This window comes from Mustela putorius, unplaced genomic scaffold, assembly GCF_011764305.1.
Source record: "Mustela putorius furo isolate JIRA1106 unplaced genomic scaffold, ASM1176430v1.1 tig00000738_pilon_pilon_pilon, whole genome shotgun sequence".
NCBI lineage: Eukaryota > Metazoa > Chordata > Mammalia > Carnivora > Mustelidae > Mustela > Mustela putorius.
Genome location: NW_025421463.1, coordinates 11,357,804 through 11,382,931, shown reverse-complemented (window position 1 = coordinate 11,382,931; position 25,128 = coordinate 11,357,804). Strand labels below are relative to the sequence as shown.

Genomic DNA, 25,128 nt, shown 5'->3' with positions numbered 1-25,128 from the left:
GATTAACTATGTTCCTTTGAAGTCACTGGAAATTAAGCATTTAAATGATGCCTTTAAAATACACATAGTTGGAATTCCTGAGACCCAAGGAGCTATATTTGTTCTATCAAAGTTAAAAAGTAAAATGATTTAAAAGCAGGTCTTCCACATGAAAAATTTAATTAAGAAAATTTAAATATAACCTAGTTTTAAGTTATTAAACTATCATAGCACATTAGATTCTATTCAAAACAAAAGTCACAACTGAATCTGCTTTATTAAAACCAAAAGAAATGGATGAACACATGGGCTTATCAGGATGTGGTGAAATGGTACTTGCTGCATTGCCAGTAGGAGTGTAAGTTACTAAAACCTCTTTGGAACGCATATGTATAAAGAATTCCAAAAATACTCATATGCTCTTGTACAAGAAATTCCACTTAGGATAATCCTGCCTAAATGCATTTTATAGATATTATATACAAAGTCATTCCTACAATAGTAACAAGAACCTAGAAAAACCAAAGTGTCCAACAAGAAAGATTGATATATAAATAAACCATGGCATATCCAATCAGTAGAATGTAATGCAGCAGTAAAAAGAGTAATTATGGAAACCATGCAGCAGTTATGGAAAATAACTACATAAAAATATGAAGTGGAGAAAGGTAAAGATATAAAATCATATAGATAGTATAGTCTTAATTATGAAAAATAGTAAAAATTCTATACACCAAGATAAAAGGCAGGAAGGACGTACACCAAAAAGATAGATGAAGGGACTATGAGTGGTTCTCTATTTGCTAAATTTTGTAAAATAAATATACACTTAGAATAAAAAGTCAGTAAGCTTAGGGGCGCCTGGGTGGCTCAGTGGGTTAAGCCGCTGCCTTCGGCTCAGGTCATGATCCCAGGGTCCTGGGATCGAGCCCCGCATCGGGCTCTCTGCTCGGCCGGGAGCCTGCTTCCTCCTCTCTCTCTCTGCCTGCCTCTCTGCCTGCTTCTGATCTCTCTCTGTCAAATAAATAAATAAAATCTTTAAAAAAAAAAAAAAAAAGTCAGTAAGCTTAAAAAAAAAAAAAACTTTAATTTATAATAAACAATGACACTAGCAGGACATGTGGTTGACAAGAATTACAACTGCAGAATTATAAAAATTGAACCTAGGAAATACTGGAAGAAAAAGGAGAAAAAAAATTTCTTTATGTGCCATTAAGAAATTAAGTCTAGTCAAACTGCTATATTAATAATGTGTTATCTGTACATTCTAAGAGGAAAGGTACAAAAATCTATGTATTTTTACCCACCTAGAGATTAATATCCAATACTGACAAACAGAAAAAAGTGTTATTCAAGTCTTCAAGTAGGAAGGTTAAGAGGAGGCTCTATTCTTTCTTCTAATGGCCCAAATAACCATAATACTTACCAGGTAGAATAGTTCTGAAGTAACTGCTCTCCAGGTGGGGGTAAGGTGGCGGAGGTAGGGTGTAGTTTCTTTCAGGCAACCCGCACATCACCCCTCGATCCCCGATACCCATTGGGAGCATCAGAGATAAAGCAGAAGGTAAAGAGCTCAGGGAGGGACCCAGGTTTGGAATTGCCACTGGCAGACCTACAAAATATTTTTTTCTCAATTAAAAGAAGGTAAGTACTTAAAAACTCTCTCTATAATCACTAAACTCTTAGGAAGGTTTCTGCATAGGGGGGAAAAAATCTAACTGAATAGCCCTTTATATCCCCAGACAGTATTATGCAGACATCCACAAATATGTCTTTTTTTTTTTTAAGATTTTATTGATTTATTTGACAGACAGAGATCACAAGTAGGCAGAGAGGCAGGCAGAGAGAGAGAGGGGGAAGCAGACTTCCTGCTGAGCAGAGAGCCCAATGCGGGGCTCAATCCCAGAACCCTGGGATCATGACCTGAGCCGAAGGCAGAGGCCTTAATCCAGCCACCCAGGAGCCCTGATATTGTGAATTTTTTTTACTTTTTTACATTTACCATTTTATATGGTGAGAATGTTTTACTTTTTAAAAATTCATAGATATGTTTATACTTAGAAGTTAAATCCAAAACTGTATAAATATACTTTCACACAGTCTTTTGTACATGTCTTGTATTTTGTGATTAAAAAAATTTAAACTTTAGATTACATCTACCTTGGATTATACGTGCAAGGTGTAGAAGTGACTCTTACCATGCCTAAGAATAATGAAGACGACTCACTAACTTAAGCAGTGTTGATCTGCATTATTTTTGCCTGTGGCACTTTTTTAAATATGCTTTTCCTCCATAATAAGAGTGTTCACTAAAACGAATGCCTAAGATTCCTTTTGATTAATGCCTCATTAATCGAGTAAGTTAAATATTAATAAATTTTTTTAAAATTTCTTTTATGGACACTGAAAGGAATATGGAGACCTAGTTTAGATGAATTTATTTAGCGCTGCATTTAGCAATTAAGCAGGTAGTTCCCTACAGAGAACTATTTAAACAACTTAAAGATTTAAAATACACTTAAACATTTTTTTTTTATTTTATTCTTAAGTAACCTCTACAAACTTACAGCTCTGAAATCAAGAGTCACATGTTCCACTGACTGAACCAGCCAGATGTCTGCATTAACTCTAATTTTGATTTTAAAAAGCCCAATACAAGGGCACCAGGGTGGCTCAGTTGTTAAGCGTCTGCCTTCTGTTCAGGTCATGGTCCCAGGGTCCTGGGATTGAGCCCTACCTCCGGCTCCCTGCTCAGTGGAAAGCCTGCTTCTCCTTCTCACACACCTCCTGCTTGTGACTCTCTGTCAAATAAATAAATAAAATCTTCAAAAGAAAAAGAAAACAAATAAAAAGGCTTTACAAGTAAAAAAAAAAAAAAAAAAAAAAGGCTTTACAAGTATAACAATGGGGGAAAATGAGTTTTTTCTACAGTATTCCTCTGAGTACTGAGGCTCATGGGAGTTTCATGTAGGAGCTCCATCTCTGGTATCACCTCTTTGAATTCTAAGCCTGGGGCATTTGCAGTTGTATAATAAAAAAATAAAGCTCAATTTCTCTTAATTTCTGGGAAGAGTGAGTGGAGTAACTTTCATTCCCTTCTATTAACCCGGGGACAGAGTACCAAGGGTATGAACCAGATGAATTGATAAACCTAGATAAAATGTGAAGTCAACTACATCTCTAGATAAAGGCCACCAACCCCACAAGAGAACTAATCAGAAAAAACTGCTACTCCTCTCCACTAGAACTCCAGAAACATTTCTTCCATGATGGTGCCACATGTGGAACTGATGTTCAGACCTGCTTGGCTTCTCCTTTACACTCTTAAAGGGGCTCTCTCCCCCTTCAGGACCCACTGAGAACAATTATGCAATTAAGTGTGGAAATTCAGTTGCTCTCCCTTACTCTCACCTGGAGCAGGGATGGCATTGTGAGTGGGTGAAGCAGCCAACCCTAGATGACTCCCTGAGACGGGCAAGGCATTGCTCACAGAGGATGAAGTCAGCTGCTCCATCCCCACTGGGCTCAGGTTCATTTCATTCATCCTAAGGAAGAGCACACACAACCAGTTAGGCAAAATCTTACCTCAGTGATTCCATTTAAGTTCCGGAAGAACCTGAAACGATGCGGGTAAGGAAATGAGAGCTGACCAACTACTACTGCATTCTTATGCTTACAGTTCTCTGACATGGAGGGTCTTATTCTTTCTACTGATAAGGAAACTGGGATTCAGAGTCATTAACTCAATGTCACAAAGCAGAAACGGGATTTAACTCAAACCCTATGCACACTGACTGAAGCAGACTCCAATCCTTAGAGCACACGGCAGTAAGAGTTTGGTTTTTTATTCAAACACTAAGTTTTTCCTTTTACAATATTTTCTTTAGATGGCCTATTTGTTACTTCAAACGAGACTTTTGTAGAGTTTGTTTTAACTCACTCAAAAGGTAATTTTTTTTTTTTTTACTAAGAGTTACAGTGATACAGAATCTGAATTAGATTATTAACTGTGTGAAGAAGCACCGTACTTCCACCATGGATTAGATTTTATTAAAATTCCACACAAAAACCTTAATAATATCTGCCATATAGCGAGGTTCATTATGTAAGCTTTGCTATGCTACATACTTTATAAAAATTTACTTCATATTCTTTCACCAATTCGTCATAATAAATGAGGAAACCAGTCTCAAAGAGGACATGTCATATGCACCAAATCCTAGCAATTAAGTAGAAGAGCACAGATGATGCTGCAAAACATTGCCAAAAAATTTCTTACTATATCAAACCTTTTTTTTTTCAAATCTACAGACCATTTTTGTCAAGCGAAAAAATCTGAAAATCACCTTTTCTTTGCAACCTATCTTACATTATCTTTTTTTAATTTTTTATTTTTTATTAACATATATTTTTATCCCCAGGGGTACAGGTCTGTGAATCACCAGGTTTACACACTTCACAGCACTATCTTACATTATCTTTAACAGTATTATCAGAATACACTGGTTTGGGGCGCCTGGGTGGCTCAGTGGGTTAAAGCCTCTGCCTTCGGCTCAGGTCATGATCTCAGGGTCCTGGGATCAAGCCCCACATCAGGCTCTCTGCTCAGCGGGGAGCCTGCTTTCTCTTCTCTCTTTGCCTACTTGTGATCTCTCTCTCTCTGTCAAATAAATAAATAAAATCTTAAAAAAAAATACACTTGTTTGAGCAAGTTGCTTGCTCTTGGAGGCTATCAAGAACTATTAGTTCCTATGTCAGAATTAGAGACTGCCATATTATAAACATTATAATTTCAATAAGCTAGCCAACAGGTTATCCAAAGGTTACTAAAGTCCTCCAATCCCAGACCACCTGGGTGGCTCAGTCAGTTAAGTGCCTTTGGCTCAGGTAATGATCTCAGGGTCCTGGGATAGAGCCCTACAGTGCTGAGTCGGGCTCCCTGCTCAGTGGGGAGTCTGCTTCTCCCTCTACCCTTCCCCACTGCTTGTAATCTCTAACTCTCAAATAAAATCTTTACCAAAAAAAAAGAAAAATCTCCAATTCTATATTGAGAGTAAGCACAGGGCACAGTAATGCAAGCTCTTCTGCGTCTATCCCATGGGAGGAGTAAAGAAAGGAGGAATCAAATGGATCTACATATTCCTTAGCAGTGAACGCAAACCTAAATAGGTTTTAATCTGAAAAATGGCAGTATCAGCTATCAATAAACCTGAAAATAATAGCTCACACTTACTACTCCCTTACTGACCTAAGTGATTTACATGTAATTTACATGTAATTATTTCACCTAATCCTTATAACTGCTGTGAGGTAGGTATTATTCTTGATCCCATTTTAGAGATGAGAAAACGGATTCAGAGAGGCTAAGAAACTTAACCCAAGATTATATAACAAGTGACAGCTGGAATTGAAATCCAGGTCTCCCAATTTAAGAAATCTAAGCCAAATCAGTATGTTGTGCACTTAAGACCAATATAACATTGTATGTCAACACCTGAAATTAATACAATATTGTAAGTCAACTACAATAAGAAAAAATTTTTTAAGACTTTATTATTTATTTATTTGAGGGGGCGGGGGACACCGTTCAGAGGGGGAGGGTGAAGCAGGTTCTCGGCTGAGCAGGGAGCCTGATGCAGGGCTGGATCCCAGGACCCTGAGTTCATAACCTGAGCCGAAGCAGATGCTTAACCGACTGAGCCACCCAGGGGACCCTACAATAAAAAGAAGTTTTAAAAAGAAACTCAAGAAACTCAAGCTGTTAACTACAATTAGACAATGATACTAAAAGAACCATTTGCCTTTTACACAGTTCCAATAATTAGGATCTGTGTATTTATATTACGGGTTGTGTTTAAAGTCCCAGGTAGATCTGTTCCTGCATTATTCTACATCCAGAGGCTTTAATCTTACCCCAGGCCACGTAGCTCATTAAACTAAACTCTCAGACATTAATAAAATGAACAAGGCTCACAGTGGAGAACAGGCACTCTGAAATATTTGATATGGATGGAGCAATGCATTTTCATCGCCACTAGAAAGGCAACTAGAAGTACATGACAAATGAGGTACACCTTACAAAGGAGAGCACATTAATAACAGTATTTAATTGTGCTATAAAGAGTGCAAAAAAAATCTTTATAGCCTAAAGAAACAATAGCTACCTTAATTTTCCAAGTTTCTAGGCGTGGGTTGGTTTAAAACGGACTTTTCCTGTAACTTTTTATAGCTACAAATATAACTAAAACTCTACAACCACTGGAGCAGGGGGTTACAACAAATGGGTTACAATAATTTTTTAAAGTACACTTAAAAGTCTACAGCTTAAAATCCCATTCTAAAAATTCCTGAATATTAATCTGTGTACCTAATCTCCAGATAAAAATCAAAATGGTGTTTCTAGGTTGACTCCTAGGCCTTCTCTTAAACCAGTTCAAACCAGAGTTTAATGTGAGAACCTCAGCAGATTTCTGCTTCGTTGTGAGTCACTAAAACGTGATGACCTCAGCAGCCATAAACCAAAGGTAACTAGTATCTCACAGAGGGAAAGCAGATGAAGGGAGGAATTTCAATATGATCCTCCTAAGACTCTCTCTCTGAAGTGCAATTCTATTCTACCTACCTTTCTCACAGGAGTTTCTGGGAAGCAATCTGGGAAGAAGGGCCCAAATCATACCAACCTCTCTTCTTCCTACTCACTCCTGGTAAAATCATTTCTTTCACACTTCTACATTTTATGTGTGTGTTTCTAACTGACCCAGGAATAAATCATTTGCCAGTTGCTAATGACTTTTTCTTAGAATCTTACGCCGTTTTCTTAGAATGACATATAAGAAGGTAAATGAGGGGTGCCTGGGTGGCTCAGATGTTAAGCGTCTGCCTCTGGCTCAGGTCATGATCCCGGGGTCCTGGGATAGAGCCCCACATGGGGATCCCTCCTGGGCAGGGAGGCTGCTTCTCTCTCCCCCATTCCCACTGCTGTGCTCTCTCTCACTGTCTCTCTCCCTGTTAAATAAATAAAATCTTAAAAAAAAAAAAATTAGTCATGTTAAAAAAAAAAAGCTAACTGAAATGCAGGCACTTTGCAAAATGCAAGGGGCAGTTTCAGCAACTTCAGTGAATCTGTTTTATATTCCTCCATCCTAAACATACATCCTATGAAAGGGTCCCAAAAGAATAGCCAAACATAACTATATCCGGCATATTTCTGTACTGACATGGTATGATTAAATACTTCAAACATTAGCACGAAATCTGCAAAACTAATCATTTCTACCTGCAAAATTAAGAACTTAATTTCTCCACATTACCGTCCAAGTCAAAGGATAACCAGCAAAATTCAAGGGGAAGCATGGTGAAAAGCTAAAAACACACTCTGGAATTCAAATCAAGATATAAAAAGCTCAAGTAACTCAAAGGCATAGGGAAAATGTCAATGAACCAACAATCCATGTGTGGCTATCTGGAACTATTCACATTTGGAGTAAATCTGGTTGAATCAGAGTATATTCAACCCAATTCTGGCTTCTGGATTTCTCGATCCTTTTGGGACATACATCCATCTTCAAATAGCACCTGTAACCCTCCCCCGCGGCATCAAAAACCAAAGAAAGGCACTCTAAACTCTCCTTTGCCAAATGTTTTCCACGGACGTCACCAGCGCGGAGCCCACCAAGCCACTCACCTGTGATGCATCTGCTTGGGGCCAAGTGTCAGAGAAAATAACACACGGGTGGCGGGGAACCGGCATCAGGGACTGCGTTCCAGGGTCACGTGCTACCGCATCTTGCTTACAACCGCTGCACAAACGCGGCCACTCGGCCCCGCGGCCGCCCAGGGCCGCCCAACTTCTCCCGAGGGCCGGCGGCCGCGCTCCCCGCCGCGAGATGGGGCATGCCGAGGGACACCCGGGGCTCTTCCTCCAGAAGCTTCGGGAGGGAGGCTGCCCAACCTGGGGAAGGGGAGGACAAGGGCGGTCACCCAAACGGGGGAGGGGGATGCAGGCCCCGTCCCCACGCCACCGGAGAGCCCAGGCGCTGCGGACGCCGCCTCCCAGGGGCGGACGGCCGACTCGCCCGCTCGCCGGCGTGGGGCCCGCAGGCCCCGCCGCCCTCGCCCCGCCCCGGCCGGGCCCGTGCGCAGCCCACCTGCCGGTCGCGCGAGGGGCGCGCGCGCCTGCCCCACCGCTTTGTTCCTCATCCGGGCAGAGCTCGCCTCGGGCCCTCCCCGCCCGCTCGACCCCCGCGCCCCGGGGGCCGCCGGCCTAACGTTTCCCGCCCGGCCTGGCCCGGCCCGGCCCAGCCCAGCCTAGCCCGCCGTCTCCTCGGGGCCGCACCCTCCGAAGCGCGTTTCCGGCTCCTCAGCCACTCGGGGCGCCTGCCGCTCCGCCCCTCGTGCGTGCGCCCCTCCCCGCCTTGGCCCGCTAGCGGCGCCGGCGTTCCGGCGTCCCTCCCCCAACCGAACCCCTTCTGCGCGTGCGCGCTGCGGGGACCCAGGCCCGAGGGTGCCTGGCTGCGAGAGGCTCCGCCGGGAGCGCCGCGTCTCCGGCGGGCTGGATTGCATCGAGCGCCGAGCTATCGACCCACAGTTGCTAGGCAACCAGAGCTAATGCGCAGGTAGCAAAGGGGTTCTGAGTCCCCTAAATCCTCAGATTCAAGGTTTTAGTCTTCTTGCCATTCTCCTCCTGGGGAAGCGTGGGTCCACGCAAGCCCCAAAGATTCGAAGTAAGGGACTTAAGCCCAAAGATGTTGGCGCTGTTGCCCAGGAGGAATTGGGAATCCGTCTTGAATAGCTTTCACCCTATGTACACCTGAAGATGCCCAGTTTCCCTGCTTCAAGTCATAAATGGGGGAGTGGGATTTGTATAGATTTTCTTCCCCTCATCTCTGCCCTTCTCTCCTGTACGCCAAACCCCGTGCTAAGCTCTAGGAATACGGAGATGGGATCATTTTTCTCTAATGTCAAGTTTGTGAGGACTGGACATTTAAACTACAACAAACTGCCTCGTACCTTCCAGCAAAGGTACTTCCTAGTAACTACCAGCAAAACCGCGGAGACCCAGGAATTCCTCCTTTCCTTCACAAATCAATTACTGAATGACATCTCAAACATAGAAATACAAAACAAGATACAGGTCTTGACCTTGAATAGCTTGTTGTCTAGTTAAGACAGGTGAGTTTTTGCAAATTCAATCCCAGGTAAAGGGGCAAAGAGGCACGCACAATGTTTTGAATGAGAGGTGAGCGTGGTGTTTCCCTTCCCTTCTCATGAAAAGAAAGCACAGTTCCAGATGAGGGAACTAATCACTGAACCCTGACAGGTCACATTGGTTTGCTCTCTTGTTGACAACAAATAGAAGTCTAAGTCAGGAAAGTCATCATCTCACAAGTAAATGAGAGACAATATTCCCTAAAATACCAAATTCAAACCTGGGGTCTAGAGAGTAATGGTGCGTTTTATAAAAGGCTGAATAATTTTACTCCAGTTTTCCACGCCTATTCTTTTCAAACGTTATTAATTTCAGAGATGTAAAAATCATGATTATGTAGAATCACGTAAGACCTAAAACTAATAGTTACAGAAGAAAATGGAGGAGAAAATCTTTGTAACTGTAATGGGACATGAAAGTCAAGAACCACTAAAAAAATGGAAAATTGAACTTCATCAAAATTAAAACTTTTTTAAAAGATTTTATTTATTTATTTAACAGAGAGAGTGATCACAAGTAGGCAGAGAGCCTGATGCGGGGCTCGATCCCAGGACCAAGGGATCATGACCTGAGCTGAAGGCAGAGGCTTAACTCACTGAGCCACCCAGGCGCCCCCTCAAATTAAAATTTTTTGTCTTGAAAAGACTCTGTTGGCAAAATGAAGTCAAGCCAGAAGTGGGTGTAAAATATTTGCAAAACCGGGCACCTAGGAGTCTCAGTCTGTTAAGCATCTGCCTTCAACTCAGGTCATGATCCCAGGGTCCTGAGACCCAGTCCAGCATCAGGCTCCCTGCCCAGCAGGAAGTCTGCTCCTCCTTCTCCCTCTCCCTCTTCCTCTACCCTTGCCCTAGGTTGTGCACTCTCTCTCTCTCTCTCAAATAAATAAATAAATAAAAATCTTTTTAAAAACATTTGCAAAACAAATATCTAACAAAGAACTTTTATCTGAAATATATAAAGAAGCCCTTAAATTCAATAATAAGGAGGTAAACAAACCAACTCTTTTTTTTTTTTAAAGATTTTATTTATTTATTTGAGAGAGAGACAGTGAGAGAGAGCATGAGCGAGGAGAAGGTCAGAGAGCGAAGCAGACTCCCCATGGAGCTGGGAGCCTGATGTGGGACTCGATCCCGGGACTCCGGGATCATGACCTGAGCTGAAGGCAGTAGTCCAACCAACTGAGCCACCCAGGCATCCCAAAACCAACTCTTTTTAATGGGCAAAATATCTGAACTGCCACTTTACCAAATAAGATATATGGATGGCAGTTAAACACACACACACAAAATGAACAACACAAATAGTTATTAGTGAAATGCAAATCAAAACACAATAAGGTAACATTACACACCTACTAGACGGGGCAAAGTTTATTTGTTTTTAAGATTTTATTAACTTATTTGACAGACAGAGATCACAAGTAGGTAGAGAGGAAGGCAGAAAGAGAGAGGGGAAAGTAGGCTCCCGGCCAAGCAGAGAGCCCATTGCAGGGCTCAATCCCAGGACCCCAGGATCATGACCTGAGCCAAAGTCAGAGGCTTAACCCACTAAGCCACCCAAGCAACCCAGGGGCAAAGTTTAAAAGGCTAACTATAACAAGTGTTGCTACAGACACAAAACAACTAGGACCCTCACACTTTGCTGGTGGGAATGAAAAATGCTACAGCCACTTTAGAAAACAACTTAGTAATTTTTTTGAAGATATTATTTATTTATTTGACAGAGAGAGAGATCACAAGTAGGCAGAGAAGCAGGCAGAGGGAAGCAGGCTCCCCGCTGAGCAGAGAGCTCGATGTGGGGCTCAATCCCAGGACCCTGAGATCATGACCTGAGCCTAAGGCAGTGGCTTAACCCACTGAACCACCCAGGCGCCCCCAATTTAGTAATTTCTTATACCATACAATTCAGTAGTTACATTCATAGGTATCTACCCAAGAGAAAATAAAAACATATATACAAAAACTTGTACAAAATGTTCATAGAAACTTTATTTGTAATAGTGCTAAACTATAAACAGCCCAACTGCTGAGTGCATAAGCAAATGGGAGTATATCTACACAGTGGAATACTATTCAGCAACAAAAAGGAGCAAGACATTGATATGTGGATAAAGCGCATCTTTCATACACAAAAGACTATACATATCATGTGCACCCGCTTATATAAAATGCTAAAAAGGCAAAATTGTAGTCATAGGAAGCAGATAAATGATTGTCAGGAGTTGGGGATGAATGGGAGGTATGAGACTGCCTATAAAGGGGCACAAGGAAGCTTTGAAGGCTGATGAAAGTTATCTTGATTGTCGTAGTGGTTACACAACTGTATACATTTGTCAAAATTCATCAGGCAGTACACTGAAATTGGTGAATTTTATTGTATGTAAAAATCATCAGAAAGTCTATTTAGTGTAGGTCACCGTATGCTTTCATCATTCTTTTTTTTTTTTTAAAGATTTTATTCATTTATTTGACAGAGAGAGAGAGAGACAGCGAGAGCAGGAACATGGGCAGGGGGAGTGAGAGAGGGAAAGCAGGCTTCCCGCCAAGCAGGGAGCCTGATGCAGGACTCAGTCCCAAGACCCCAGGATCATGATCTGAGCTGAAGGCAGACCTCCAATGACTGAGCCACCCAGGCACCCCTCTCTCATCATTCTTAATTTTATTGTAATTAATTGTTTAATTTTCTGTCTTCCCAAGTAGATTTTAAGTTTTGGGAACAAGATCCATGTCTATCTGATTTAATGCTATATGAGATAGCACAATACCTGACATATACTGGGAGCTCAATAAATATTTGATTAATAAATGAAAATTAGGGGCACCTGGGTGGCTCAGTTGGTTAAGCGCCTGCCTTCGGCTCAGGTCAAGATCCCAGAGTCCCAGGATCAAGCCCCACATCGGATTCCCTGCTCAGCAAGGAGTCCACTTCTTCCTTTGACCCTTCCCCATCTCGTGCTCTCTCTCTCTCTCTCTCTCTCCCTCTCTCAAATAAATAAATACATCTTTACAAATAAATACATACATTAAATTTAAACTGGCATAACTGTATACTATGCTTATTAACTCACATATCGCTTTCCTTGGAGACTTACAGAAAAATGAATGCTTCAAAGGTTTCCTACGGAGCTGATTTAGGATGACTTGCCACTTTAAGGAGACACCAAGGAGCCAGTAAAACAATCAAAATAATGGGAGAACTACTGACCAATCAGACAAATAGAAACAAAGAGTGTAACCGTTCTTTTAGAACCTAAGTATTGAAGTGACTGAAACAGAGATGCTGGTTTGCACCCAAAGGCTGAAACTTAGAGATAAGTGTATATGAGACCAACCAGATCACAACCATTCACATTTTTGCTGGATGGAAAATTATCTTCCAGCATTAAAGACATAGGAAGAATGGGTAAATGGGGGCTTAGTCTGGGCTGCTCAGGATATCCCTTTTTTTATTTGACTCTAATTAAGGTACAAAATCCTGCTTTTGATCTCTCATGTTAGGAAGAGTCTGGAAATATCACTTTTTGTGGATAAACCTGTTCTTCAGCCTTCTTGAGATTCTCTCCCTAAGCCTGAAACAATTACAATTTATTACATCAGATTCTGACACTTTTCTTTATATAATATTTGCAGAAAGGCATGGGAAAGCTAGAATTTATCCAACAAATATTTGTTGAGTAGCTACTATATGCCAAGCATTGCCCTGGGTACTAGGGATACAGCAGTGAATTAAATGGGCAAAAAAAAATGCCAGTCCTTATGGAGCTTACATTATAGTGAAGGAATACAGATAATAAACAAGTAACTAATTAAAATTTATAACATTCCAGATGGCAATAAATACCATGAAAAATTATGGGAGGGAAGAAAATGCTCGGAGGTAGGGGCTGCAATTTTTCAAATAGGATAGACAAATCATCACTGAAAGGTGAAATCTGTACCAAAGGAGGTGAGAGAGTGATCCATATGCACATCTGAAGAAGAGGGTTTCGGTCAGAGGTAAGGGAAAGTGCAAAGGCCCTGAGGTAGAAGAACATCTGACAGGTTTAAAGAATTGCAAGGAGGCCAATGAGAGTAGAATTGCACACTCCAACATGGTGGCCATCAACCACATGTGGTTATTGTGAACCTCTAAAATGTACCTACTTCAAATTGTGACTTTACAGCTCATTCCAGTATCACCTAGAGTCCTTTTCTTCTGCCCCTTGATTCTGAGTTGGCCATACTAGACTCTACTAGAACTCAGCCTCAATCATTGCCCTTCAGGCTCAAGAACTAAATAAATAGTTCTTGCCTTAAGTGACTGAGTCTTGGGGTAATGTCCTTGGTGCCCACTCTGAAGGAGGCTGCCTTCATTTTCTTGGATACTACTGATTTTCTGCTCAGAGCTTTGGAAATGTTACATGGGTATGAAAGATTAAGCACTAGTATTTGCAACAGTATTTCTTTAGAGTTAATGTCCAAGAACAGGCATACCTCCTTTTACGGCACTTTGCTTGCCTGGGTTTTGTTTTTGGTTTTGTTTTAAGAATTTTATTTATTTATTTGACAGAGAGAGATCACAAGTAGGCAGAGAGGCAGGCAGAGAGAGGAAGGGAAGCAGGCCCCTGCTGAGCAGAGAGCCCGATGTGGGACTCGATCCCAGGACCCTGAGATCATGACCCGAGCCGAAGGCAGTGGCTTAACCCACTGAGCCACCCGGGCACCCTACGGCACTTTGCTGATAGCACATTTTTTACAGATCGAAGGTGTGTGGCAACCGTGTGTCAGTCAGTCACTTGGTGCCATTTTTCCAACAGCATTTGCTCACTTTATGTCTCTGTGTCACATTTTGGTAATACTCCCAATATTTCAAAAGTTTTCATTATTGGTGCACCTGGGTGGCTCAGTCAACTGAGCATCTGATTCTTGATTTCCACTTGGGTCATGATCTCAGGGTTGTGAGATGGAGCCCGTGTTACACTCTGTGCTGGGCTTGGAGCCTGCTTAAGACTCTCCCTCTCATTCTGCCCCTCCCCACCCCCTGTGCTCGCTTGCTCTCTCTCTCAAAACAAAAAACCAATAATAATACAAATTTATAAGTTTTCAGTATTATTATATTTATTATGGTGATCTGTGATTTTTTTTTTTTTTAAGTAGGCTACAGGGGCACCTGGGTGGCTCAGTCATTAAGCGTCTGCCTTCAGCTCAGGTCATGATCCCAGGGTCCTGGGATGGAGCCCTGCATCAGGCTCCTTGCTCAGCAGGGAGCTTTCTTCTCCCACTCCCTCTGCTTGTGTTCCCCTCTCTTGCTGACTCTCTCTCTCTCTGCCAAATAAGTAAGTAAATAAAATCTTTTAAAAATAAATAAATAAAGTAGGCTGTATGCCCAGCATGGAGCCCAGCATGGGGCCTGAACTCACAACTCTGAGATCAAGACCTGGGTGGAAATCTTAAGAGTCAGACACTTAACTGACCAAGCCACCCATGTGCCCTGATCGGAGATCTTTGATGTTACTATTGTAGGTTTCCTTGGTGTCACAAACCTCACCCGTATACAACAGTGAACTTCCTCGATAAATGTTGTGTGTGTTCTCACTGCTCCACCACCGGGCTGTTCCCCCTTCTCTCTCCCTGTCCTTGGGCCTCCTTATTCCCCGAGACACAACAATGTTGAAATTAGACCAATTAATAACCTGTAAGTGTTCAAGTGAAAGGTTGAGTTGCACGTTCTCTCGCTTTAAATCCAAAGCTAGAAATGACGAAGCTTAGTGAGGAAGCATGTCAAAAGCTGAGACAGGCTGAAAGCCAGGCCTCTTGAGCCAAAGAGTTAGCCAGGCTGTGAAGGGGGAGGGAAAGTTTTGGAAGGAAAGTGAAAGTGCGACGCTAGTGAACACACGAAGGATAAGAAAGTGGAACAGCCTTATTGCTGATCTGGAGAACGTCTGAGTGGTCTGGATTGAAGATCAAACCAGCCACAACGTTCCCTTAAGACAAAGATGAACCCAGAGCAAGGCCCTAAGTCTCTTCAATTCTTTGAAGGCTCAGAGAGGGAAGGAATCTGCAGAAGAAAAGTTTGAGGCTAGAAGGGGTTCATTTATGAAGTTCAAGGAGAGAACCCATCTCCATAATATACAAGTGCAAGGTGAACCAGCAAGAGCTGATGGAGAAGCTGCAGCGAGGGACCCAGAAGCTGGAGCTGAGATCATTAAGGTGGCTGCACTAAGCAACAGATTTCAGTATAGATAAAACAGCTTTCTGTGGGAAGAAGATGTCGTCTAAGACTTTCAGAGCTGGAGGGGAGGAGTCAGCACCTGGCCTCAAAGCTTCAAAGGGCACATTGACTGTCTTGCTAGGGGTTAAAACTGCTGATGACTTTAAGTTGAAGCCAACATTCATTTGTTATTCCAAAAATCCTAGGGCCCTTAAGAATTATGCTAAATATGGGCACCTGGATGGCTCAGTGGGTTAAAGCCTCTGCCTTCAGGTCAGGTCATGATCTCAGGGTCCTGAAATTGAGCCCCACATTGGGCTCTCTGATCAGCAGGGAGCCTGCTTCCCCCTCTCTCTCTGCCTGCCTCTCTGCTTACGTGTGGTCTCTGTCAAATAAGTAAGTAAAATCTTTTAAAAATATATTTTAAAAAAAGAATTATACTAAATCCGCTCTGCCTGTGTTCTACCAAGGGAGCAACAAAGCCCAATGACAACACATCTGTTACATCTGTTTATGGAATATATTAAGCCCACTGTTGAGAACTACTGCTCAGGAAAAAAGACTCCTTTCAAAATACTACTTGTTGACAACACATCTGGTCACCCAGGAGCTCCAATGGAGATGGACAACCAGATAATTTGTTTTCGTGCCTGCCAACACAACATCCATTCTCTAGCCAGTGGGTCAGGGAGTAATTTCAATGTTCAAGTCTTACTATTTAAGAAGTACATTTTGGGAATGCCTTGGTGGCTCAGCCGGTTATGCGTCTTGATTCTTTTTTTTTTTTTTTTTAAGATTTTGTTTATTTATTTGACAGAGAGAGACACAGCGAGAAAGGGAGCACAAGCAGGGGGAGAGAGAGAGGGGGAAGCAGGCTTACCACTGAGCAGAGAGCCTGATGCGGGGCTCGATCCCAGGACCCTGGGACCATGACCGGAGCTGAAAGCAGACGCTTAATGACTGAACCACCCAGGTACCCCAAGCGTCTGATTCTTGATCTCACCCCAGGTCTTGATCTCAGGGTCATGAATTCAAGCCCCTTCCCCTGAGGAGCCTATTAAAAATTTAAAAAAGAATATATTTCCTAAGGCAATAGCTACCATGAGCAGTCATTCCTCTGACGGATCTGGAAAAAGTCAGCTGAAACCTTCTGGAAGGGTTCCACCATTCTAGATGCCATTCAGAACATTCATGATTAATTAGAAGACGTCGAAATATCAATATGAACAGGGGTTTGGAAGAAGTTGATTCCAACCCTCACAGGTGACTTGGCAAGGTTCAAGACTTAAGAAATTGCCGCAGCCACCCCATGCTTCAGCAATCACTGCCTGACCAGTCAGCAGCCAACAACATGAAGACAAGATGCTCGACCAGCAAAAAGGTGATAACGCGCCGAAAGCTCAGGTGATGGTTAGCATTTTTTAGCAATCACATATATTTTTTTAAGATTTTGTTTATTTTAGAGAGAGAGCACAGCAGGGGGCGGGGGAGAGGGAGAGAAAGAATCTCAAGCAGGATTCACACTGAATGTGGAGCCTGACACCGGGCTCGATCTCACGACCCTGAAATCATGACTGGAGCAGAAATCAAGAGTCGGACACTCAACAGACTGCTAAGTCACCCGGGTGCCCTGGGAATAATGTATTTTTAAATTTTAAAAATATATATTTTATTTATTGGGGCGCCTGGCTGGCTCAGTGGGTTAAAGCCTCTGCCTTCGGCTCAGGTCATGATCCCAGGATCCTGGGATCGAGCCCCGCATTGGGCTCTCTGCTCAGCAAGGAGCCCGCTTCCTCTCTCTGCCTGCTTCTCTGCCTACTTGTGATCTCCGTGTGTCAAATAAATAAATAAAATCTTTTTTAAAAAATTGGAAAACAAAGAAAATAATTTTTTAAAAATATTTTATTTATTTATTTGAGAGAGAGAGTGAGAGCATGAGCTGGGAGAGGGCCAGAGGGACAGAGAGAAGCAGACTTCCCACTGGCCAGACAGCCTGATGTGGGGCTTGATCCCAGGACTCTGGGATCATGACCTGAGTTGAAGGCAGATGCTTAACTGATTGAGCCACCCAGGTGTCCCAATAACATATGTAGGTTGTTTTTTGTTTGTTTGTTTTTTGTTTTTTGACACAATGCTGTTTACTGCATGCATAAGAGACTGTAGTGTAGAATAAATGTAACATTTATATGCACTGGGAAAAAAAACATTTGACTCGCTTCACTGTGATGTTTACTTTATTGTGGTGGCCTGGAACTCCACCAGCAAAATATCTCAGGGGTGTGTCTGGACTTGGTCCCACTCCTTTAAGCAGTGCGGAAGGGCTTATTTTCTAAATGTTGGGGATACAGGACTGGAGCTGACATAATTCTGTGTGTTCTGTTCACTGTTGAACCTCAGAAGCAGAACACATGCATCACTGAACGAGTTCAATCTCTTAGACTTGACAGAGCTATGCTAATTTCAGGATCCCCCAGGCTGTGACTAAGGAAGGAATCCCAACTCTGCTCAGGCTTTGGACTAAGAGCCTCCTGGTTCAGCCTGAGTGGAATAAGAAACTGGGAGGAATGATCAGTGGAGTCTAACCAAAGGCATTTTCAGGTTACCTTCAAATGTGAACTTCTAAGCTAAGGTTTTTTAAACTTTGGGTTTTAATTAACACAATTTGAAAATGGGAGGCATATTTTAAAATTTTCAATATTCTTTCTTGATGATTATTTGATTACATAACCTCCAGTCAACTATAATGGAATGGTCTTCCTTAGAGAAAGGAAAAGAATCAGGAAGGAGTTTTTAACCCTAGCCCACCATGTTCTGGGGTTCATGTAACTAAAGTATTGTTCTGATCCATTTTAGAGATTTTTATGGGGCAAAAAATAGACTGGGATTCTAGGATGACACACAAAGGAGGAGGAGTTGCCTTTGAAGGCGGGTGGAAATGGGGGGAGGGTGTTGGTCAGAACATTATTAATGGTCCCCAAAAATTCCAACAGGAGAGATAAAATAAATTTTAAAAGTAACTAAAATTTAGGGGCACCTGGGTGGCTCAGTGGGTAAAAGCCTCTGCCTTCGGCTCGGGTCATGATCTCAGGGTCCTGGGATGGAGCCCCACATCGGGCTCTCTGCTCAGTAGGGAGCCTGCTTCCTCTCTCTCTCTGCCTGCCTCTCTGCCTACTTGTGATCTCTGTCAAATAAATAAATAAAATCTTTTAAAAAAAAATAAATAAAGTAACTGAAAATTTAGCTCTAAAGTTCCATGTGGTTTTTTCTTTTTTTTTTTTTTAAGATTTTATTTATTTATTTGACAGAGATCACAGGTAGGCAGAGAGGCAAGCAGAGAGAGAGGAGGAAGCAGGCTCCCCGCTGAGCAGAGAGCCCGATGCAGGGCTCGATCCCAGGACCCTGGGATCATGACCTGAACCGAAGGCAGAGGCTTTAACCCACTGAGCCACCCAGGCGCCCCTCCATGTGGTTTTTAGGATGGTTTTTACCAAGTCTTCAAGGAATAGGTAATTTCTACCTTCTACAAATGGTTCCAGAGCCTAGAAAGAGACAGATAGCTACTGAGCTGATTTTTAAGAGTCTGAAATAATCCTAATACCAGAAAAGAAGAGTATAAGAAAATAAAACTAGGAACCAATACAAATTGGAACTCTAGAGAGAAAACTTCTAAATGAAATGTTAACAAATTGAACCCAGCAGTGTACTAAAAGAAACATGACTCTGTAAGGTTGAATCCCAAGAATGCAAGACAGCGCAACTGTAGGAGATCTATTATCACAATTCACTACAATGCTAAATTAGAGAAGAAAATATGCATGATTATTTTCATAGATGCATCTGATAAAATTTAATAGCCACTAAATACTAATAATACTCTTAGCAAACTAAGAGTGGAAGAAAACGTCCTTAATTTGATAAAAAAAATTATCTCCTACATGGTAGAACATTAGAAATTTTCCCATATAGGGATGCCTGGGTGGCTCAGTCGGCTGAGCCGCTTCTTTTGACTCAGGTCACGATCCCAGGATCCTGGGATCGAGTCCTGCATCAGGCTCCTTGCTAGGAAGGGAGCCTGTTTCTTTCTCCGCCTCTGCCTGCCATTCTGCCTGCTTGTGCACGCACTCTCTCTCTCTCCCTGACAAATAAATAAATAAATAAATAAAATCATAAAAAAAAAAGATGTTTTCCCATATAAAAATGCGAAGATGCTAGCTACTACTACGACAATTAGCATTGAACTGGAAGTTCTTAGGCATTGAAATTTAATAAGAAAAATAAATGAGTTACATTGAAAGGAAGAAACAAAACTATCATTGTTAGTAGACAATATGATTGTAGTTTAAGAAATCCTAGAAAATAGGGTGTCTTGGTGGCTCAGGCAGTTAAGTGTCTGCCTTTGACTCGGGTCATGACCCCAGAGTCCTGGAATCAAGTCTCCATCGGGCTCCTTGCTCAGCAGGGAGTCTGCTTCTCTCTCTCCCTCTGTCAAATAAATGAATTAAATCTTTAAAAAAATTCTAGAAAATAATTTTTAGAAAATAACTATTAGAATTATCTTGAGTGGGGCATTATTTCACAAGTGTGCACATTTATCAGCATTCACTGAATTGTATTTTTTTTAAGATTTTATTTATTTATTTGACAGAGATCAGAAGTAGACAGAGAGAGAGGAAGGGAAGCAGGCTCCCTGCTGAGCAGAGAGCCCGATATGGGGCTCAATTCCAGGACCCTGAGATCATGACCTGAGCCGAAGGCAGAGGCTTAACCCACTGAGCCACCCAGGTGCCCCAAATTATATGTTTAATATAGTACATTTCACTGAATGTAGATTTTCTGTCAGTTAAAAGCTGATAGAACTAGTCAGTGAAATGAGTGGATTAAAGATTAACATGTGCTAAATCATTAGCTTCAAAAACTAGAATAAAATTCTGTTCACAATAGCAACCAGGCCTATGAGACGTCTTGAGATAAATGTAATAAGAAACACATAAGACTGACACTAAGAAATCTGTGAAACTTCCTTAGAGGGCAAAAAAAGAAGACCTGGATGAATGAATTCTACTGTGTTCTTACAGGAGAGATTCAGTGTTTCAAAAAGTCAACCTCTCTCCAAATCCATCCATATATTTGACACGATCCCAATTAGAATCCCAAATTTTGTTTGTATCTTTACAGAAATAAAAAGTGCATGTTACCTTCCCAGCAGTTCTCCAGATCTAGACATCCTTGTTCAAGAACTGTCCCTCCAAATGACTTGTGCAGTCAGCCATCCAGTCTCCAAGACTTGGGTTTGGTTTCTTTTTCTAACTCACACCGAGGTGCCAGACACCGGCAAGGAAAAGGCCATGCAAAATTTGTGGCAGGAAAAGACAGCCTTAAAGAAGAGAGAAAAGACAAAAAGCCATAAGGAAAGGATGAATATATTTAACTACAGCAAAATTTTACATTGTTGTATGATAAAAGACTGCAGAGAAAAGCCTAGCATGCAAATACTGTTGGAGAAGGACAGAAAAGCTAGTAATAAATTGTACCTAAATATTTGCGGGTCTTTAAATCTTGCTGTAAATTATCTTCAAAATAGAATGGAATGATGCAGGTGAAGGAGTCATGAAGGTTTCACCCTTCTGCGTGACAATCTGACCTTCAGTTAACTTTCTGTTTTCTGGTCCTCTGAAACCTGATAAAGATAGAATGTCAACTATGTCATTAGGCAACCTTACTTGTATGAAAACAAACTGTAGGTTTTAGAGGGGAGGGGGTGGGGATGGGGGAGCCTGGTGACGGGTATTAAGGAGGGTGCGGATTGCATGGAGCCCTGGGTGTGATACGCAAACAATGAATCATGGAACTCTACGTCAAAAACTAATGATATCCTGTATGGTGACTAACATAAGACAATAAAAATTGAAAAAAAAAAACCAAAACACTAAAAAAAAAAATTAGTATTCAAAGTTAAAAAATAAATAAATTAAGCAATGGCGTCCTAAGGGGTCTGAAGGGCATGAAACTGGCTCATGAGGGGAAGGAGACCTTTAAGCTGGGAGAGCTACCACACGGGGCTGATGTGAGTGTTGCTTCTACATACCTGAGCTGTCACTTGGCTACAGGGGACTTGGGAGACACACCTGTGCGGATTGCCATGCAGTCTTACAAGGACTCCCAGGGAGGTCGAATGCCGAGCTCAGCCCTGCTGCACGCATTGTTTTGTTTTGTTTTTTAAGATTTTATTTTTTTATTTGAAAGACAGAGATCACAAGTAGCAGAGAGGCAGGCAGAGAGAGAGAGGAGGAAGCAGGCTCCCCGCTGAGCAGAGAGCCCGATGTGGGGCTCGATCCCAAGACCCTGTGATCATGACCTGAGCCGAAGGCAGGGGCTTAACCCACTGAGCCACCCAAGCACCCCGCCACACATTGTTCTTTTTTTTTTTTTTAATATTTTTTATTTATTTGACAGACAGAGATCACAAGTACGCAGAGAGGCAGGCAGAGAGAGAGAGAGAGGAAGCAGGCTCCCCGCTGAGCAGAGAGCCCGATGTGGGGCTCGATCCCAGGACCCTGGGATCATGACCTGAGCCGAAGGCAGAGGCTTTAACCCGCTGAGCCACCCAGGTGCCCCCCTCACATTGTTCTTGATCTATATCCTTGCCACTGAATCTGACACCAAATATGGCCCTGGAGAGTCTTACTGAGTCTCAGTATTTAGTTGTACCCCAAGGCCCCCCGGGAGATGTTGCACATGAAAATATAGAGAGCTCACTCCCGAGCTAGGTAGAAAAGGACTAACTGAATAGAACAGAATCATATGATCTATTCAGCTTGTGATTTAGTTAGCTACACCTGTGAGAAATCTTTCTACCATGAGGTCGTAACATGGGTCTTCCTGTTTCTCCTTGTGGCAGCTGATGCAAACAGCAAGTGTGGGGACAGCCAGGTATGTACCCCTCTGTGCCACCAGCCTAGGAAACCAAAATCTACGTGACATCAATCACTCTGGAAGAAGAGCCAATCTCAAGTCTTCAGCTCAGATATTTAAAGCAGCTGACAAGGGACCTGTCTGAGTTTTAGAGATGGAAGTCCTCCATAGCCTCCGAGAGATCTTTGAATCTACTGTGCCCAGTCTTTAGTGAATCCCCATGTCCCCTTTTTACAAGCAGATCCTGAAAAGGACAACTAAACCTAGTCCGAAGCATCCTTGAAGGTTTGGCGTATCTGTCATATATTCTAGATGTATCTGCAACATATGTAGACCTGATCCAGCCAGGAGACACCTTTAAAGTTGGCGAGAACATCTGTTTGGATCAAAACGGACGGAGAGATCAGGAGTCAGAACCTCCTCTTTTGATTTCTTATGTGACAATAACGGCCCCTCCCCCCTTCACATTATGTAACAAAACAATGCTCCTACTCAAGAGGCTACTTATTTCTAATGCCCTTGCACCTTCAGAAAGCATAAGACTAACAATATCCTTTGTGACCATGTAGATATCTCATAACGTTACCTGGACTCAATAAAAAGATAACTAGAGAATCAGGATCCAACCATTTCTGATGCGGTTTTAGTATAAACAAAAGTCTTATAGATATTTATTCCTCAGAGACAGAATTTATAAGAAGCCAGAAAACTTGGCCCAAGATGTTTACATTATAATGATAAATCTGTTGGTTTGGGTCCGATCAGGTTATCATTTGAGTTTTCTGCATATTTTGTCTTATTTATTATAAGACATTTATCTATTTTTACTTTTATTTATTATAATAATGCATTATTATTGTTTATTAATGTTCAATGTCTTAAACATTATTTATCTTATTACTTTAAAAAGATTTTTTTAAAGATTTTATTCATTTATTTGACAGACAGAGATCACGAGTAGACAGAGAGGCAGGCAGAGAGAGAGGAGGAAGCAGGCTCCCCGCTGAGCAGAGAACCTGATGCGGGGCTCCATCCCAGAACCCGGGACCTGAGCCTAAGGCAGAGGCTTTAACCCGCTGAGCCACCCAGGTGCCCCTGTCTTATTATTTTAAAAAATATTTAAACTAGACTTAAAAAATACAAAAGTAATACATGCCTTTTGTAACAAATTAAGCAATAGAGAGATCTATAAAGAAAAGGAACAACACCTCTTCTCCCCAGAGCCACCTTTTTAAGGCAACCAATGATAGAAATTTACTGTGTGTGTTTCTCCTTCCTTCCCTGTGCTCACATTAACACATATAAAGACTTATGTATCATGTAGAAGAGTTTGTTTTAAATTCACACTGCAGGGGCTCAGTGGGTTAAAGCCTCTGCCTTCAGCTCAGGTCATGATCCCAGGGTCCTGGGATCGAGCCCCGCATTGGGCTCTCTGCTCAGCAGGGAGCCTGCTTCCTCCTCTCTCTCTGCCTGCCTCTCTGCCTACTTGTGATCTCTGTCAAATAAATAAATAAAATCTTTAAAAAAAAATAAATTCACACTGCATATATTCCTCGTTAGTTTGCTTTTTTCACTCACCACATTATGTACAGTTCTGCAAGTACTTACATGTAGCTCTAACTCATTTTTTTAGTAATAATATAATATTCTCAAAGTATTAGCCCTCCCTCTATTGATGGACATTCAGACTGTCCCCTTTTTCTCCTTTTAAAAATCATTATGGGGCGCCTGGGTCAGTGGGTTAAGCCTCTGCCTTTGGCTTGGGTCAAGATCTCGGGGTCCTGGGATTGAGCCCCGCATCGGGTTCTCTGCTCAGCGGGAAGCCTACTTCCTCATCTCTCTCTGCCTGCCTCTCTGCCTACTCATGATCTCTCTGTCAAATAAATAAATAAAATAAATCTTTAAAAATAATAAAAATCACTACAAACAATGCTGCAGTAGATAACATTGTACATATAAATTTCCGCTGATGCATTTATCTATGCAGGATCTCTGGGTCAGAGGACATGTGATGTACACTATTAATTTTAAGTCACTTTCCCAAAAGCTTATAGCAATTTATGCTTCTGCCCTTTCCCCAAATTCTTGCCTGCCCTGGGTATTAGCCATTTTTAGATTTTCCAGTCTGAGGATGAAATATGGTACCTCTTATCCTTCTCGCTTCCCCACATCTCCAGTCTACTCACCAGTCTGCAGACACAGTAATGTTCTTGACAAACACAATCTCACTACATCACCTTTCTGCTTAAAGCACCTCATTTACTTCCCATCACTCTTAGAACAAAGGCCAAAATCCTTAACATGGCCCAAAGCACCTTGTGGTCCAGTAGTCTTTCTACCTCTCTGGGGGGTTTGTCTCGCAACCGGAAGAGCTTTCCCTGGATTGTTCTCAACTCTACTGAGAAATCAAGGTGACACATTAGGTTGTTTGCTGGTACATGCCTCATAGGGAGTTTTTAAAATGTGACTAACTTATGCCTAAAAGGAATAATTATTTCTATTTTATTTGCCTTGATGGAGGTGTTTTTCCAGTTGCTTCAGGCAAAAATCATTTAGGATAAACAGGTAAGCATAGCACTTGTCAAAAAAACATGTCAGGGCTACACCCTGGCTCCTGAGGAATAGGCAGAAAGTCTGATCATAAATGTCGGGGGGTTTTGCTTCTCGTTTTTAAGTTGGACTTTTAAAAGTAGAAGCTGCCTTTAATGTGCTGGGTTTGCAGAACAAGAAATCTGATTTTCAGTGTGATAACACACTTTTTGACATTAACCAGCACTGTTGGGTTTTTAATGACACTTTCATCTTCAAAGCCTTTCACCAACATGGATGGATTAATTATT

At 42.0% G+C, this 25,128-nt stretch overlaps 1 protein-coding gene across 5 annotated transcripts in view; it reads right to left on the bottom strand.

Annotated features, from left to right (window-relative positions):
• The window catches only part of PRDM4 (PR/SET domain 4), a 28,195-nt gene extending 19,759 nt beyond the window's left edge, over positions 1-8,436 (bottom strand). For 2 of the 5 annotated variants that reach the window (XM_045083970.1, XM_045083969.1), the window contains exons 1-4: positions 8,127-8,301; positions 7,664-7,930; positions 3,391-3,524; positions 1,406-1,591 (exon numbers count right to left, since the gene is read on the bottom strand). In XM_045083970.1, coding sequence (XP_044939905.1) covers positions 1,406-1,591; positions 3,391-3,524; positions 7,664-7,674 — 331 coding nt within the window. In that variant the 5' untranslated portion in view covers positions 7,675-7,930; positions 8,127-8,301. The other 3 variants (XM_045083967.1, XM_045083971.1, XM_045083968.1) reach the window with 2 other exon arrangements.
• Positions 8,437-25,128: the final 16,692 nt, after the last annotated feature.